Source organism: Chironomus tepperi, unplaced genomic scaffold, assembly GCF_022539635.2.
Source record: "Chironomus tepperi strain 1889 unplaced genomic scaffold, CSIRO-AGI_Ctep_v1 contig_346, whole genome shotgun sequence".
Classification (NCBI taxonomy): Eukaryota; Metazoa; Arthropoda; class Insecta; order Diptera; family Chironomidae; genus Chironomus; species Chironomus tepperi.
The window spans coordinates 362,408-379,500 of NW_027226468.1; the positions used below are offsets into that span (position 1 = coordinate 362,408).

Here is a 17,093-nt window from a genome sequence, read left to right on the forward strand (position 1 = left end):
CAATGTTGAAAAATAACGGTTTTACAAAATTTGAACGATTTTTGTGTGTTTAGTAGAAGTGGAAAAAAATATTAGAAGAGAAAATTTAAAATAATTTTAAAAATAATTATATTTAGCTCAAAATGATTAAGCTTTTCTCTTTAAAGCAACAGAAGAAGGATGGAGAGAGTGGTGGTCAGCAGAAATCCACTAGATCAGCAGCTCAGCTTAGGATTACAAAAGGTAAATTTTAAAAAATTCCTTTTTTAATGCACTTTCTTTTTGTTAGTTTTTCTTTAGTGTTTGTACAGTAAAAAAATTTTAATCAATTTCTTTTTACCAACTTAGATATTAATGAACTCAACCTTCCGCGTACATGCACAACAAATTTTCCAGATCCAAATGATTTGCTTAATTTTAAAATGATCATTTGTCCAGATGAAGGATATTATCGAAGTGGACGATTTATTTTTAATTTTAAGGTAAATATCAATACTGGATGTGTTTATACTACTGTATATTGACTAACTGAATCATTCATTGTTGTCTAGGTTGGTCCAAATTATCCACACGAACCACCAAAAGTAAAATGTGAAACAAAAGTTTATCATCCGAATATCGATTTGGAAGGTACGATATTCTATCTCTTATTCTTTTTCTCATAAATTTACATACACTTATAACAATTGAATTTTCATCTTATTAGGAAATGTATGTTTAAATATTTTGCGTGAAGATTGGAAACCTGTTTTGACAATTAATTCAATTGTTTATGGTTTGCAGTATCTTTTCTTGGTGAGTATGACTAATGCACAAATTTTTTATGATTCACAAGTGATAACAAAGAGAATTAATTTATAGGAACCAAATGCTGAAGATCCATTAAATAAGGAAGCAGCTGATGTCCTTCAGAATAATCGACGTCTTTTTGAGCATAATGTCGCAAAAGCTATGCGCGGAGCTTATATTGGAAATGTTTATTTTGATCGTTGCCTCAACACAAACTGATATATTCAAACTGCTGCCAACATTAACATCAACTCCAAAACTTTCTTCATCATTAATTGTTTCATCATTCTTTTGATTGGCGGTTCTTATATTAAATATATCTAAAATGGAAGAGTCACAAATTTTAATGCAAAGTTCACACAAGATCTAATAAATTAAACACAAAGAATTATGTTTTCTGCATCAAATATAGGAAGTGAAACAATATTAAAATTTTTTTTAAAACTATTTCAAGTTCTCGCCTTTATTTTTTTTCACCATTTTTAAACAAAATACCTAATTAATGCAAAGGAAATTAGCATGCATTACTTTTAATAATAAATGACGTTTGTTTTAAATTCTTTTTTGAAACAATTAAACAAAAATGAAAAGAAAATTCAATGTACGTAGTTCTTCACATTTAAACAAAAGTCAAGAGATACACCTAGTAATGATTTTTTCCTCTCCTGTTCCTTCCTTGCTATAATCTTGTATTGTGAAAACAAAAAAAAAAAAAAAACACGAAACAATTCCGACAATTTTTTCTCAATTTCAATAAAATATATTTTTAAAAAATCAATCTTAAATTAAATGAATGAAGTCGTGTTATATATTAAAGTAATAATAAAGTGATTGAAGTAAATAATAATAAATTAAAAGTATTTAAAAGTAAAAATCAGGTGTTCAGCATTTAGAGTTTACTGCTATCCTTGCGTAGTTGGATGTTCTTCAATAGACACAAATCTCCGATCGCTGAAGATCTTCCTGTGGACACGGACAGGTCGTATAATCTGAAAACATTATTATTTTTAAAAAACCGTTAAAATTTCAATTTGCATAAATAACGTTTTTCAAAAATTCAAATGAACTGAACAGAAATGAAGTCTGTTTTACTGAACGAACATTTCATTTGAATTTCAAAAATCCGTTAAATCTTACCTTAATATCAATCCATATGACAGATCCTCGTAAGGAATTAATTTAATTAGACTCATCAGCAAATTATTAGGAATCAATTTAAGGATTGCCTTAATTTTCACACTTTTCTCAAATTGAACAAGTAAAGAGAAAAATTGAAAGATGAAAATAGGTTTTGGAGATAATTCATCGCAAACAACTTGTTGATGGAAGATTTTAAAAAGCTCCTGAAGTGAAGTTTTAAGTGATTCCTTTATTGGATGAGATGTTGAGTCCTTCTCTGGTTGATTTCCCTCAACAGATGAGTCTAATCCAGTCTTTCTCATCTTTGCCATTGGACTTAATTCGTCGTCATCAGATCGTGGACGTTTCTTCGATGGATTTAATTCAGCAGATTCCATTGAGGCGAGAATTGAGTAAACACATAGCTTGGCTAATATTTTTAGTTGAGGTTCCGTCATTTTTGACATTCTAAAATGGAAATTCATTGATTAATTAAGATCCAGTAGAACAAAGTTAGGGATACTTACTGATTCTTGTTAAAAAGTAATGAGATAAGGATGTCTTTAAGTAATGTTTCGGTACATCCATCAATATTCAAGTGCATTATAGCAAAAGTAATATCCATGATGTATTCCATGTCTTTAATAAATTTAGCATGCATAATTTGATCGACAAGATTCTTCATCAGCCAAAATGGTCCGCAAACTTTGAGAATTTCTTCTAAATTAACAGCAACGTTATAAGGAAGCCACTTCCTGATAGCAATTTCCTTCCATTGTTCATTAAACAGATTAGATATTGGCTTTTTAGAGTCCATTAATGATCGAGTCTCAAAGATTTTCATGATTATTTCCTGTGTCAATGAGAATCGCTCACTGAATGTTTCCTGCTTCATTATTGTATCATCTAAAGGCTTCATTAATGACTGTACCATCACTTTTGGCTTTGCTAGTTCATCATCTCTTAAAATTTTTATATATTCAGACAGCCAACAGGCAGCAACGATTGAAAAGCAGCACATTTTTGACCTCATATTATCAAGAATATTTTTAACAGTCTGTGGCTTAATTGTGTCATTTTCCCATGCGATTAAGACATTGTATAGCATAGATGGAATATTCCAACAAATTTCACTTAATTTTAATGATATCGGAGGTTGCTGTTGCTGGAAATTTGGATCACCAAAGTACGAAATCAGCTCATCAACTTTCAATGGATCGCACATTTTGACAACACTTAGTGGTGATTTTGGCTTTGATGGATCAATCATGCCATCACGTATCCACTTTGCAAAGAAATAATCACCAGAAATTTCTGGAAATTTGTCGATTCCACATTTTTGCATAATAGAAAACAGCATGATGAAGGATGTATCAAAAATATTTGATCGGAACACGATGAGTTGCTTAGACTTTGCAGCCTCACCAGAAATTTCCTTAAACAGATCATTGGACTTCATTAATCCACTAATCATTTTATGAGATATTCCTTTAACAGCAGCAACTGAATACAGCAAAAATGCTCGATTGTCAATGACTAATGTACACAAAAGATTGTGAAATTCAGGCTTAATTGGTTCCCTTAAACTTTGAATAAGTCCTGTGAGTGGTGGATCAATCGTAAAGACATACTTGTCAATTGCTGGCAGTGAGGATGCAATATTAAATTTTTCCAATTTTGATATAGCATGTTGTCGTCTATCTACTAATTTTTTAACTACTTCATCATTCACAAGCTTCTCTTTCTTCAGTTCTATTAATAGACATTCGATTGAATTACATCCAAATGTTGTGTCCAAAAGATCTAAAATTGGTGTGCATTCCATGAGCATTTCAAAAGCTTTTACGACATCCTCTGAATATTCGCTCTCTTCAGCAGCTGTAAAATTAACAAATTAAGGAAATTAAAAATGGATTTCAAAAATAACGGCCTTGAAATTTTTGAAAATAATACCCTATAAAACCCAGAATTAATTTGAAAAATACATGACCGTTATAATATTAAATCATTTTAACACTCACGTTTGGTCTGCATATGAAGTTGTTTCAAGATTTGTGGTATTTTGTATAGAGTAAACGCTCCCCATACTCTATAATTCACATCCTTCACATGACATAAAGTAATGAAGCAAGATCTAATAATTTCAGCATATAATCGAGCCGTTGTGTACTTTTTAATCCTCTGAATCATAAGTAGCTTTGTTACATGGACATTAATCTCAGCACCAGCATTGATCAAAACCTCGATAGACCTAAAATAATTTGACATTAGGAAAATCCAACTTACAAAAGTCGAACTTACATGAATGGCTGCAAGAAATAGCATATCGGTTCAGTTCCTCGTGGTTCTAGTTCCTTCATTGGTATATGACCAAGTTTATTGAAAATCATCTGATAAAAATCTTTAACGACTTCCTCTTTACTCAGTCCATGAATTTTTGTATAGCTTAGAACACATTTATCATACAATTCACGATCCTCCAATTTTGCCAAGTAAATGACACCCATTAGATATTGATTCTGAACAATTCGATGACATAAGACTGTAACTTTCTCTAAGCATGTCTTTTGTTCTGCTGAGAGGATGTTGTTCTGTTCTAATGTTTTCACAAAAAGCTTCTCACATAGCTCAATCAACCAATGGACAAGCGATAAGACCGCATTCATTAATGACGATTCTTCAGGCTTCGTTCGACAGCATATTCCATATTCTATGCAATATAATACAATTAAATATACATTATTCAACATCTGGATAATTGATACTCACCAATTGAATTGAGAAAGTCAACAAGAGCAATTAGACAGTAATATCTATCAAAATTGTTATATTTTGTGATTCGTTTGATGACTGCTGGATAGCTAACAAGATGAGAATGCAAAGAATGTTTGAGGTAGGAAAGTAAAAGTCGATTAGCGGCAAATCCAATGAAGCAATGGTCCAATAACACGTCTGTCAAATTATAAGCATCAGCAGGAAGTCGTAATGGCAGTGCCTGCTTGATTTTTATACCAAATTGATACTCTGGCCATCGTTCACGCCAAGCTACAATTATTATTTGTGTTGTTGTTAAAAATTTGCAAATTCAGTACAATTTGAATTTTAACTAGTAAAAGTGAAATTTACCTCTTAAAAGTATTTTCTGTATGTTGTGCTGTCTAGTCTTGATTTCCATCTAGAGACTCCTTACTTATTGGATAATTAATACTATTTTTAGCACTCTCAGTAAGCTTTATTCTTAATTTTACACGATTTTAAGTAATTTTTGAATGTTTATTTATCTTTGCCTATATCACCCGCATAACAGATTGCCCACATTTGGGGATTAATACTCGTTCAAGGAGATTTATCTGTTATTAGCCTATGTCAACTTAAAATCCGCTCCCCATAGGCTTTTAAAAGATAAACTAAGTAACCAATTTTTTAATTAATTGTTTTCTTGAATGAATTCTCAACTAATTAAGTACTGTTTGTGCCAATAGTATTCAGCATCAACCCCTGCATATAGACAACATCACCCACAGTCATACAGTTTGAGAATCTGTGGTTTAAATGCAAAAAGTAAACAAAAAATTAGAATTTACCAAAAATTAATTAAAAATGGAACAAAGTGAACGGAAACCGTGGAAAAAGAACCTGTACGAGAATCAAGGATATGAAGACAACTATACAGACCCAAGTTTCCTGAAGGATCTCAAGAAAAACTACAATTTAGAGCAATTTACATTAAAGCAATGTTTACTTGGTGTAACTAAGATTTCTCAAGAAATATCCGTCGTGACTATATTCCTAATAATATTCTATCATCTCTACACAAATGAAACTCAGCCACAGAAGCTACTGTTCAACTCATTTGCATTAACTGGAATAGGATATTTAATTTATGTAATTTATAATGGAACTAATAGCGAAATTGCCAAAAATGTCATTGAAGATTCCAAAACAGTCTTTACGGTGCTGATATTTGGATACTTGTTTAGTCCAATTCTTCATAATCTGACGGATAGCATCTCAACGGATACAATTTTCTCAACAACATTCATTATTCTGTTCTTTCATCTGCTCCTTCATGATTACGGAATTGATGGATTTTTAGTGTCCAGAACGATATCACTAAACAATGGAATATTTGCATCAATCTGCCTTGCTTCTCGACTGTCAACACCATTTCATGCTTTTGTCTTTCTCGTGATATCAGTGGAAATTTTCGTACTTAAACCATTACTATTCGAGAAGATTTGGAAGCCGGCTATGATAATTCCGATAATTGGAATCACCGTATATTATTTGATGAATATATCCAAAGTATTGCTAATCATTTATTTATTAATACTATTCTTTATTAATATTGTATGTCCAATAATATTCCAAAGACTTCATAATCATAAATGTACTATAAAAGGTCCATGGGACGAAGCTATCATTTTCTCAGATGATGAGAGTGACTCTAATAAATGATACTCATTTAATTGATATGAACTAGTTTTGTTGTTTATTATTAATCGGCTGATTAAGTGCAATGAACCTCATATCCATTTATTTTGATTGCTGTTGACTTTTCAAAATTTAACGAATTAAAATATTTTAAAAATTAACGGCTAAAAAATATTCAAATTTGTTAAACCGTTTCAAAATTATGAGAACCGGTTAAAAAGTGAATTTTATTAAAATTACTGAAAACTGCTCAAAACAAGCATAATTACTTTCTGTTAAGTATTGAAATGGAGGCAGTTCAACCAGACGAATCACAAGCAATAACCGAGCATCCACAAGGAATCGCCGATAAGCTGGAAAATGATGAATTTGCCTACTTAAAGCATGATGGATTTTCAAGTGAGGCATTTAAAATTGAAATTAAGAATTTACCAAAACACTATGGATATGCTGAATTGAAGAAGCTAATTATTAAAACGCTAACATTAAATGCTTGTAAGATCAAGATTCCAAAACAGAATTCCAGTTTTGTTTTTGTTTGCTTGAGAAGTGATGAAGATAGAACTAAAGCTTTGGATGCCCTCAATGGCTATAAATGGAGAGGAAATGTCCTCAAAGCAGTTCCAGCAAATCCAATTAAAGATCCTCTTATAAGAAAGCGTAAAAATGAGGATATCGAAGACGACGCAAGTAGAACAAAGCAAATAAAAACAGCAGTAGAAAGCAGCGAGCCACTTGGGAATGTTCCATATGAAGAACAGCTAGTCATGAAACAACAAATTATTGATGACGTTTTAAAACATTTTAAGGTGGAGTTAAGGAGAGCTATTCGCTTCCAGGGTAAATTTAAAATGAGTGAATATTTAAACCCAACTTTTGAGATGCTTCCAATTGTTCCAAGTCCACAAACATCTGGATATAGAAATAAATGTGAATTCTCAATTGGTCGTGATGCAAGCGGTGAAATCCAGGTTGGAAGTCGTGTTGGCAGTTATCAATCTGGTTCCATTTATGTCGAATCCACTGATGGCTTTAAAATGTCACCTCAAAAGATGAAAGATGCTGCAAATATTTTCAAAAAGTTTGTCGCTAAATCGGAACTAGATGTTTTTAGTCCGGTGACATGTGAGGGATATTTTAGGCAGCTTACAATTCGTCTTCATAATGATGATAAGGAAATGATGCTGATTGTTGGAATTCATCCACAGAAGATGACAGAAATTGAGAAGGAAAAGCTTCAAAATGATTTGGTCAAATTTTTCACAGAAGAGGATGGAAAGTGCTTAAATGTGACGTCATTGTATTATGAAGAAATCGAGAAGCGTCAATCTGGTCAGCAAGGAAACGTCATCAAACATCTCTATGGGTCAACTCATGTCCATGACTTTATTCATGGCTTAAAATTCCGAATTTCTCCAACTTCATTCTTTCAAGGCAACACAAAAGCTGCTGAGAAGCTTTATCAAGAAATTATCAATTTTGCTGGAATCACACCATCGACAACAGTTTTAGATGTTTGTTGTGGCACTGGAACTATAGGCCTTTGTTGTTCCAAATTAAGCAAGAAGGTCTACGGCATGGAAATAATTCCACAAGCAATTGAAGATGCAAAACACAATGCACAAGTCAATGACATTAAAAATTCATATTTTGCTGTTGGAAATGCCGACGATCTTATCACAACAATGATTAAACAAGCAAATGTTAATGATGATGAGAATATTGTCGCAATTGTTGATCCTCCAAGGGCAGGTCTGAGTACAAAATCCATTCAACAGCTGAGAAACTCGAAGAAAATACAAAGACTTGTCTATGTCAGCTGCTCACCCAAGCAAGCCATCAAGAATTTTATAGATTTATGTAAAAATTCAACCAAGACAATGAAGGGTGTGCCTTTTGAGCCGAAAATTGTCAGAGCAGTTGATATGTTTCCTAACACAAATCATTGCGAACTGGTTGTGATGTTTGAGAGGAAGAAAGTCGAGGAACCAAAAGAAGATGTTGAAGAAAACAATGAAGTGACAACTGAAGAAAATGCTGACGGACAGGAATGAAGTTAGTCGAACATAGAATTTATAATGTTCGTAGTTGAAGGATTAAGAATAAAGAGAACCAAATAAAATTTAACGTTTGCTTGAAATTTGAATTATTCAACGGTTTTCTAAAATTTGAATTTTTGTTGATTTTTGAAAATTTAAAATTTTAACGGTTTTTTGAATTGCTCTGAAATTAAATGACACCTGGAAATAAGGATAGTAAAACGTGACAAAAGACTAAATAAAGACATGAATTTTCCAGTTGATTCTGCCTTTTTTATTGCAACTAACAACATATTCTCAATTTTTTATTTCACAGAATCATTGACAAATGACTTGTTTCTAATTTTTATTTCCTTTATCTTTTACTTCTATTTTCGATAAATAGAATAAAGTTTCACGTGCAGCTCCTAATCTTTCATGATTACAGTCCCATTACAAACTATTAGCTATTTATGGGATTCTTTATTAAATTTTGATGATGGACTAATGCATCACATCAGTTTCCAAACAAACTACAATCATGTCATTCCGATACATTTAATTAAATTTGCATGTAGGGCATTTATTTATTTATCTGGGGTAGGTACTTTATAAAAACTTATTAAATTCTATAAACATTGAACTTGAAGAGCGTGTTTTTATCAATTTTTATTATTATTTGTTCTCTAAAAGTATCATATTGTGGAAGGAAATAGAGCAATAACTACTCTACATACGACTTCACGGGTTTTTTGTGGCAGCTGGTTCTTTAAAAATTTTATAAATTATTTTTTTTTTATCTTCAAGTTTTAGTTCCAACAAATGCATGTTGGATGTTGGGATATTAATATAGAAATAAAAAATCATGAAAAGAAATTCCTTCTTTGGCTAATTTCTTTTTTAAAAAAGTTTTGTTTAAAAAAAATGTTTTCTGTAGTCAAATAAGAATTGTTCTTGAGATTTTAAATCAAGTCTTGCTTTCTATATATTTTATCAAAGTAAAAAGATTTTTACTAGGTATAATACATTGTATTTTTTTGTTCATTAAATCTAGCTTAGCTTAAAATTGTTTTTCTTTTTTTTCATTTTTTTGTCTAGGATTCAAATTATAAATTTATTTTTAATAAATTTTTTACTTAATATTACTAAAAAAAATGAGACACCGCTCATAAGTCGACAAATTCTCATTATCTACTACGATTGGGGGTCGGATATAGTTTTTTTTTTTCAAACTTTTCAAAATTGTGAATTAAATTAAATTATTTTAAAGAGATAAAGTCGATATAGTCATACGTTGAAATTGACCGTTCTCAATTCCGATTTTAGTCATATCACAGCCCATATTCTTCGTATGACCGATTGATATTGATGATAAATTATACGATTCTGATGCTGATGATGCGATGAACTTTTTGCATAAATTCGTTTTGATTTTCTTGCTTTTTGTTGCTACTTTCGGAATTGGTCAAACGAGAATTTTATTGCTATCAACTGATGTCTGATTTCCAGTGACTAACAAGTTGTTGTGTTGTGCGTTGTCAAGGAGCGATCCTGTAATTTTTAATAAATCCACCAGATTAATTTAATCCTCAGGATTTAATTTAAATCCATCTGACTTACCCTTTTCTCCGTTCTCGTTTTCCGAATTTCCACGCGGCGGACGTTGTCGGCAAAGATAAGGAGACGATGCTGGACTTGATTGAGCCTGAAAATACACATCAAGTTTCGTTATCAATCAATTGGCATTGAGGGATTATTTTGAAGTACGGATATTTGACTTTAATGGGTCTATTCACGTTAAATAATTTGATCAATGAGAGAAATACAACACAAGATAGCGAAAATATAATTTTTGTAAAGTCAGCAATCATTTTGAGTAGCTTGATTGTCTAAGTTTGAGTTCTTGTGATTTTTGAATTGCCTTTTTTCTTAAATATATTTTATAGTTCTATCAATAGCATAATAAGGCAGTTAAATAACAATAAAAATTAATTAAATTAACTAATCAGCATAAAAAAACACCAATTTACCTTATTGTTATTATTTTGGCAGCAGGTAGCTTTGACGCAATTCTCATCGATATTTGGACAATCAAGAACACATCCTTCCTCTTTTCCACTAATATTTAAGCTTGTCGAAATGCCGTCGGACGCCGAGCAGCTATTTAAATTCTCAATTTCAATAAACTCTGGCTGAATTGTAGTACTATGAATACCTGTGTATAGACATTAATAGAGTATAATTGACTTAAATGAAATTTTAATGATTTTATTGACCTACCCTCATTATGGAAAAATTCTTTTACTTTTTCAGCTAGTTTCATATATTCACTTAAATTACGGCAACGTATATGAGCTGATGCAATAATACGATCACCGGCTAATTGCCATACATGAAATTCGTGTACGGCTAGAACCCCATCGACTCGTTCTAAAAGTCTTCTTTGAATTGCATCAACTTCAATATGTGTTGGAACTGTTTGAAGTAGAATTAAAGCTGATTCTCTCAATAATGGCCAAACAGAATGAAGAATTAATGCGACAAGAAGCATGGATAGAGCTGGATCACAGTAGTACTTATATTCCCAATCAGTATACTTAATTATAACTGCACTAATCATTACAATAACTGAGCCAAGTGCATCACTCATAACGTGAAGAAATGCTGCTCTCATATTCATCTGACCAGCACTATGAGAATGTCCATGATGACCGCCACTTGGCTTTTTAGCTGGAGAAATTGGCTTTTTTGGTGGTTCACCAAACATATAATCTTCATTTTCATTGTCATCAATTGGTGATAAATGTGGAAGTTTTGTATGTCCATGTGAATGACCATGATGTCCACCACCAGCATCATAAAGGAGACATAATCCAACAACATTGACTAAAAGTCCTATGAATCCAACAATAAGTACATTTTCTGGATGATGAATTTCTTCTAAATCTATAAAACGCTTTATGGACTCAACAGTAATGCTAAAGCAAAGAGCTACGAGAAAAACAGCATTTACTAATGCTCCAAGAACTTCCGCTCTAGCCCATCCAAATGTGTTTTTACTCCATTTCTTTGGTGACATCTGTAAATATATTTTATTTAAATTTTTATCTAAGAAACATAAATTTGTCATGTTTTTGTTTATTACCTTAACTGATAGGAAGGAGATGATTAATGCCGCAATATCGCCCAGCATGTGAAAGGAATCTGCTACTAAGGACATAGAATTTGTCACATAACCCGTTATGATTTCGACGAAAAAAAAGCTGATTGTAAGTAGCATGACCGATAACAGTCGGCATTTTTTGCCGCTAAATTTGCCCATTATTTAATCTGTAATTAAATCATAGAATGCAATTTATTAATAAACAGATGTCGTCTAATAATTTTTCATTAAAATAATTTAAAAATAAATCTCGAAATATCGAAAGATGCTGATAATTTCAAGCTAAGTTGCTTGAGATTAATAAATTAATTTCTTATCAATCCTGTCACCTTAACTAATATACTTGAACAAACACTTTTCCACGATTACAGCTAGTCAAGTACTGTCTATAGTCGAAAAATTGTAACTTTATCTAAACGATTTAAGAAATAAATTGTTGCAAAGGAATATGCACAATCAGATTCTCTTGTCGGCTATTCACCGAATACAACTGACTGACTTGATTAAAAGCTCTTTAATTCACGATAATTTGCTCATTTTTTGAAGCTACTCTTGTGGATTATTTACTGACCTTTTGAGAAATAATCTTTTCACACAATTATTTAGGTAATTCTGACTCAAATAATTTTAACTGTAACTCGGCAACGCGTTGGTTACTGCGATTTATGTTTAAACATTCTCTCTATGCTTACTATTCAATTACAACTTTTCACATTTTGTTTGCGTTTTTGTTTATTTCCGTGGAAATGATTTAATTTTGCTAGTAATTTAGAATGCATACTAGTTTGTTGACTATTTAACTTGATTTATTACATTACTTATTAGCTAATAAGTTGGTAATTTAATTAAAATTATTAAAATTCGTCAAATTTTTTCAAAAATCAAAAAACAATTTTCAAATCATAAATTTTGAATTTTAAAAACTCGTTGACATTTTGAATTCCAAAAAACCGGTTAAAATTGGCCACGTGATCGCAAAATTCCAGCAATCAAAGTCAATTGCATGCACAAAATTGTGTTTTATTGGTTTTTCTAGAATGTAGCAATCGCACAAAAAAAGTTGAGATTATTAAATATTCAACATGAGTATTTTCAATGATATTAAATGTGCCGTGACATCTAATTGCTACGTAATTTATCATCGTGTAAAATAATTCATTGAAAGCTGAGTTTAATGCACAATAAATAATATAATTCCTAATTTATAATTGACAAATAAACACAATATTCTCTATAGTAAATGCAAATATATTCCCAATAGAGCAGTTAATCTTTGATTGTGACGACACATGTATGTGGCATGTATGACATATATTTTTTTGTTGTTTCCATGCTTTCTAAAAATGTGTAATGATAAGAGTCAGTTACAAGATTAACTTATCGTTTTTAGTCTGAAAAAGTCCTTCACTTTACAGCTTGAATCATCGACTTTTATCATCAATAGTGTTATAATGTGACGAAAGCATAACCTGACATCGGAATCTTATGAAATACTCAATTTAGGCCAATTTAATCGGTTCAGATTTTCAATCAAAAATTTAATTTAATTTATATCAAGTATGTGTCACACACATACTTTCTGTGCCATAATTCCCGCATCAAACATAAAAAAATTCACGGTCAACAAAATAATTTGTTTCCATAAAAACAATGCCCGCTGTATACGATTCTTGATTGATAGTTATTGTATTGTCTAAATTTAGATTTCGTACTTGTTTTTACCATAAATTATGCAATTTTTGTCAAGTTTAAAATCAATCAATAAGTCCATGCACTATGCACATTGAAGGCGATGACTATAATTTTGGTTTTATGCATTTCCAATGTCGTTGATTTGTATGTTCTGTCTGTCTGTTCGTCACTTTATAATCTTTGTATGAGTATCAAAATATAGGAAGTGATCTAGGGTAACAAATTTGTTTAAAATCATTGAAATAGGTCACTATTGTCAACAGCCAATGAGCATCTGACTAGATTCAAAAAAGATTTTAATCTCATCTGTAATTCTTCTTTTAATAAGTGAATATTAAGGTCACAAAAGAAAATAGCCGTTATTTTTTGAAAATCACTAACACAATGATAGAAAGTAATTTGAAATATTTTTGACAGTTATAAATTTTCTTGTATTATTTTTAACCGATTACTGAAATTCAAATTTTATGTCAGTTTGTTTACATCAGTTTACATCATCTTCAAACAATAATCTGAACAAATTGCAACGACCCCTAAGTAGCTAAGTGGTTGACCTCTAAGCTACAAAAAAAGCGCTCTAAGTAGCACACTCACATTCTTCAGTACTAATTAAAGCATGTGTTGATTTTAATATCTAATTGCTACGTCCACGTGATCAAGCACCAATTAGCGAATTTTCTATTTTTCCTTCCTTCCTTCACTTTCGTTTTGTGTATTAACGGAAAGAGAAACTCTTATTATTGTACAGCTAATAAGCTAGCTTTATTATTTAAGAACATTACTGCTTTTTGTATGTCAAGAACTTTATTATCATAAGCAATTCTGAATTATGCATTGACTCAAGCAGTTCTCAAGAATGTGAGTCACATTTCTGCATCACAGAATTTATTGTTTTTTTTCTCCTCATCTTCTCTTTATCTCCTTTCTTACCTGTATTTAAACTTTGCACCTTCTTTATGGAATTTTTTTGTGTATTATCTCTCCACTTTAGAGTTAATTGTTATACAATTTTATTGATTGTCTTCAACAATATTGATTAACTACAGCGATAAATCTATTTTTGTCAAATTAGAGCTTCCTTCAAGATTTATATATTTTTATTTTTGACTTATCAGATTAAATTAATTAACAAATATATTCACAAATTTCGCACAATCTCAACCACACAAAAAAGGTTTTTTGTTTTATTAAATTTAATTTAACTTAATTAATTCTTTTTCTTTCTTCTCTCGAGTGTAGTGTCGTGTGAATAGCTTATTATTTTCTGATAGTTTCTCTATCGCAATTATTTTATCACACAAAAGATTTGAATATATATGTAAAAAAAAATTTTGATTTCACCAAAATCATTCAAATATAAAAAAATTTCACTACACTCCTTTTTTCACGGGATATCCACAAATTCTTTGTTCACGTTTTCTTGCCAGTCATTGTTGCAATTTTTTTCACGTTCTTAATTTACGCAAAATGACATGCAAGCTTAATATTACGGGTCAAATATTGAATATAAACTGGAAAATAAAATATACTCAGTGAACAAAAAAAATCTCTGATTCCTCTATGACTGATGCATGTATATAATGTGTATAATCAGTGGTTTTCTTGTGGATATTTCAAATAATACCTGACTGTTAAAGTTGTTACATTGATTTTCAGATCTTGGAATTAAATTTCAAATTTTAATCCTCGGATTTATTATTAACTCTTAATCTCTGAAATAAATCCTTGGATTTAAAATTCAATTTAATCTATTTATAAATAAACTGTAAGATATTAAGGAACAAGACATGCTTTTAGATGTTAAAATTTTTTTTATTGAAAATCAGGAATGGTGCTCCTGAAATTCCATGTTGTAAATGGAAATTCACATTTAGTTATCGGCAATTGTGACTTCGACTTGTACACCTGGTTCAATGTTGATTGATGTAATTTGACGAACGATTTCCGATGGGGAGTGTAAATCAATGATACGCTTGTGGATTCTCATCTATAAAACATAGAAATAACAAATGTTAGTCACAGAAAATTAATTAAATATAAATTGAAGAATGTAGAACCATAAGGAGACCTCAACAAAGGATAATTCAATGATAAGGCACTATGACACAAGTTCCAAGTTGATGTCAGGCAAATTAGTCTACTATATTAAGATCAATGCTTAACTATAGCTTTTTTAGGTTTTGTTTGCCCCAAAATAATCACTTTAAATTACTTACTTGGAATCTGTCCCATGTCTTGGAACCTTCACCACAAGGTGTTTTACGTGTTGTGATTCTCAAAGTGTTTGTTGGCATACGGATTGGTCCTTTAACGCGCAACTTTTGTTTCTTTGCGCCACTGATCAAGTCGGTACAGACTTTTTCCAATGAACGAACATTGCATGCTGTCAAAACGATGCGAATACGGTGAACTGATGATGTTTCAGCTTGAGTCTGTTTCTCAATATCTTTTCCAACTGCCGCCTGAAATATTTACACTATTAATAAAAAATTTTAACCTCAAAAGTTGTGAACAAAATTAAAATTCAAGTTTTTCATGAAAATTCACTATTTTAATGGAAAACTTGAATATATTATGATTAATTAAGGTCTTAACTTACCATTATTAGTCGAGTTAATCCTCTGGATCAGCGCTGAACTACTTGTAATTAAATAGTTTAGGAGCACGAATCTTTCTTCGTGAAGAATAAATTCAAAAAGAACGATTCATGGAATTGATCCGTACGAGGTAAACATCTTGTGCAATGTCCATGGGAAAATTAAATTGTTTTCATTTTTATGACAGCATTGTGCTTAAATGCTGTTACTTTTAGCAAATTCGTTGCAGTAATCTATAATTAATGTTCATATAATGTATGAACTTTATTTTAGTATCCAAAAAGCACATTGCGAAGCCCTGGATGTGTGCATGTATTAGTGAATATTTACGTCTGCAAAACTTCAAAAGTACGAACATCCCGTCTATAAAAGCTCAAGTCTAACTAAGATTCGAATTTGTTTTTATGGAATTGTCTAGAGATTTCGAGTAAAGTAAAGCATTTAGTCGGTATTTAATGAATTAGACAGTTGCAGAAATATATCTTAAAAATATGTATGAACAAGATAACTTGGAAAACAAGAAGTAAGTGATATTTTTTTCAATATTTACAAAAAAATACAATAACAAAGTCTTTCTTTTACAGACCAATTGCGTTTCCTCTCTATAAATCTCAAACGAATACTCCTTACAACTGGAATATAGATAATATGCCATGGAAAACGCCTAGTGCCAATAACATAATGATGTTTAATGGAATTCCCATCAGTCAATGCGATGATTTTCCGACATCCAGTAGCCGAACAATTAGGAAACGAAAAACAGACATACCTGAAATTTGGTAAGTCAAAAATTTAAAAAATGTTTACACATATTTACTTATATCCCTAATTGTCTAATTATGCTACAGTCCGGCTAAACAGCATATTAGTGAAAGTAAAATGGCAGCATTTCTAAATGGTCTTCATATATCCAGTGACTACCAATCACATAGCATTAATCTCACAGAGAATTCATTCAACGATGATGAAATGGAGACTGCCTTTGTTAATCTGTCACCTCAGGAATTAGAGGAAAGGCTAAAGAATGCTCAAAAAATAGTGCTCTGTGATGATGTGAAGAAAAGTCTTGAAGAGAATAGTAGGAATGAAATTTATCAGGTATTAGCAGATAGGATTGAGAAACCATGTAAGGCACTAATTCTCTGGCAACCTCCAAAGCCACTCGAAACATTAATAACAGATTTTAGTTATTCTAAGCCTACTAATAATAATGATAGTAAAGACAATGAAGAAGAGAAGGAAGAAGAGAAAATGATATTGGAATAAATGTAAACTTTTTAACGATCTTTTAAAATTCAAAAT

General features: G+C 31.1%; 7 protein-coding genes across 7 annotated transcripts; 4 read left to right on the forward strand and 3 right to left on the reverse strand.

Moving 5' to 3' along the window:
- The first annotated feature begins 44 nt into the window (after window positions 1-44).
- UbcE2M (NEDD8-conjugating enzyme UbcE2M) lies at window positions 45-1,546 on the forward strand. The gene is made up of 5 exons (XM_070644723.1): window positions 45-222; window positions 328-461; window positions 531-609; window positions 686-774; window positions 841-1,546. Exons 1-5 carry the CDS (start codon window positions 123-125, stop codon window positions 985-987), a joined length of 549 nt encoding a protein of 182 aa, XP_070500824.1. The 5' UTR covers window positions 45-122; the 3' UTR covers window positions 988-1,546.
- On the reverse strand, window positions 1,201-5,178 carry MED24 (mediator complex subunit 24). Its single transcript, XM_070644719.1, has 7 exons — window positions 5,014-5,178; window positions 4,657-4,932; window positions 4,189-4,597; window positions 3,909-4,138; window positions 2,415-3,765; window positions 1,906-2,355; window positions 1,201-1,757 (listed from the first exon to the last, which is right to left on the reverse strand). The coding sequence occupies exons 1-7, from the start codon at window positions 5,060-5,062 to the stop codon at window positions 1,658-1,660; spliced, it is 2,865 nt and encodes a 954-aa protein (XP_070500820.1). The 5' UTR covers window positions 5,063-5,178; the 3' UTR covers window positions 1,201-1,657.
- Window positions 5,179-5,405: 227 nt separating this feature from the next.
- PIG-C (phosphatidylinositol glycan anchor biosynthesis class C) lies at window positions 5,406-6,360 on the forward strand. The gene has a single exon (XM_070644819.1). The coding sequence runs from the start codon at window positions 5,488-5,490 to the stop codon at window positions 6,343-6,345; it is 858 nt and encodes a 285-aa protein (XP_070500920.1). The 5' UTR covers window positions 5,406-5,487; the 3' UTR covers window positions 6,346-6,360.
- A 183-nt stretch (window positions 6,361-6,543) lies between these two features.
- Window positions 6,544-8,428, forward strand: LOC139093961 (tRNA (uracil-5-)-methyltransferase homolog A-like). Its single transcript, XM_070644824.1, has one exon. The coding sequence runs from the start codon at window positions 6,609-6,611 to the stop codon at window positions 8,373-8,375; it is 1,767 nt and encodes a 588-aa protein (XP_070500925.1). The 5' UTR covers window positions 6,544-6,608; the 3' UTR covers window positions 8,376-8,428.
- Window positions 8,429-8,611: 183 nt separating this feature from the next.
- On the reverse strand, window positions 8,612-14,761 carry ZnT63C (zinc transporter 63C). The gene is made up of 6 exons (XM_070644822.1): window positions 14,125-14,761; window positions 11,485-11,669; window positions 10,620-11,418; window positions 10,370-10,554; window positions 9,960-10,044; window positions 8,612-9,890 (listed from the first exon to the last, which is right to left on the reverse strand). Exons 2-6 carry the CDS (start codon window positions 11,659-11,661, stop codon window positions 9,805-9,807), a joined length of 1,332 nt encoding a protein of 443 aa, XP_070500923.1. The 5' UTR covers window positions 11,662-11,669; window positions 14,125-14,761; the 3' UTR covers window positions 8,612-9,804.
- Window positions 14,762-14,985: 224 nt separating this feature from the next.
- Window positions 14,986-15,929, reverse strand: RpS20 (ribosomal protein S20). Its single transcript, XM_070644800.1, has 3 exons — window positions 15,794-15,929; window positions 15,411-15,656; window positions 14,986-15,181 (listed from the first exon to the last, which is right to left on the reverse strand). Exons 1-3 carry the CDS (start codon window positions 15,794-15,796, stop codon window positions 15,065-15,067), a joined length of 366 nt encoding a protein of 121 aa, XP_070500901.1. The 5' UTR covers window positions 15,797-15,929; the 3' UTR covers window positions 14,986-15,064.
- A 188-nt stretch (window positions 15,930-16,117) lies between these two features.
- On the forward strand, window positions 16,118-17,092 carry Mst85C. The gene is made up of 3 exons (XM_070644821.1): window positions 16,118-16,314; window positions 16,376-16,570; window positions 16,640-17,092. Exons 1-3 carry the CDS (start codon window positions 16,283-16,285, stop codon window positions 17,055-17,057), a joined length of 645 nt encoding a protein of 214 aa, XP_070500922.1. The 5' UTR covers window positions 16,118-16,282; the 3' UTR covers window positions 17,058-17,092.
- Window position 17,093: the final 1 nt, after the last annotated feature.

Coding starts and splice junctions, on each gene's coding strand:
- PIG-C (XM_070644819.1), top strand. CDS start 5,488: ATGGAACAAAGTGAACGGAAACCGTGGAAAAAGAACCTGTACGAGAAT.
- Mst85C (XM_070644821.1), top strand. CDS start 16,283: ATGTATGAACAAGATAACTTGGAAAACAAGAA. Junction 16,315..16,375: donor GATAACTTGGAAAACAAGAA/GTAAGTGATATT, acceptor TTTCTTTTACAG/ACCAATTGCGTTTCCTCTCT. Junction 16,571..16,639: donor ACAGACATACCTGAAATTTG/GTAAGTCAAAAA, acceptor ATTATGCTACAG/TCCGGCTAAACAGCATATTA.
- UbcE2M (XM_070644723.1), top strand. CDS start 123: ATGATTAAGCTTTTCTCTTTAAAGCAACAGAAGAAGGATGGAGAGAGT. Junction 462..530: donor GATTTATTTTTAATTTTAAG/GTAAATATCAAT, acceptor ATTGTTGTCTAG/GTTGGTCCAAATTATCCACA. Junction 610..685: donor TCCGAATATCGATTTGGAAG/GTACGATATTCT, acceptor TCATCTTATTAG/GAAATGTATGTTTAAATATT.
- LOC139093961 (XM_070644824.1), top strand. CDS start 6,609: ATGGAGGCAGTTCAACCAGACGAATCACAAGCAATAACCGAGCATCCA.
- ZnT63C (XM_070644822.1), bottom strand. CDS start 11,661: ATGGGCAAATTTAGCGGCAAAAAATGCCGACTGTTATCGGTCATGCTA. Junction 10,045..10,369: donor GCCAAAATAATAACAATAAG/GTAAATTGGTGT, acceptor GTGTATTTTCAG/GCTCAATCAAGTCCAGCATC. Junction 9,891..9,959: donor AAACGAGAACGGAGAAAAGG/GTAAGTCAGATG, acceptor TAAAAATTACAG/GATCGCTCCTTGACAACGCA.
- MED24 (XM_070644719.1), bottom strand. CDS start 5,062: ATGGAAATCAAGACTAGACAGCACAACATACAGAAAATACTTTTAAGA. Junction 4,933..5,013: donor ACAGAAAATACTTTTAAGAG/GTAAATTTCACT, acceptor TAATAATTGTAG/CTTGGCGTGAACGATGGCCA. Junction 1,758..1,905: donor TCATATGGATTGATATTAAG/GTAAGATTTAAC, acceptor TAATGTTTTCAG/ATTATACGACCTGTCCGTGT.
- RpS20 (XM_070644800.1), bottom strand. Junction 15,182..15,410: donor AGACATGGGACAGATTCCAA/GTAAGTAATTTA, acceptor TATGTTTTATAG/ATGAGAATCCACAAGCGTAT.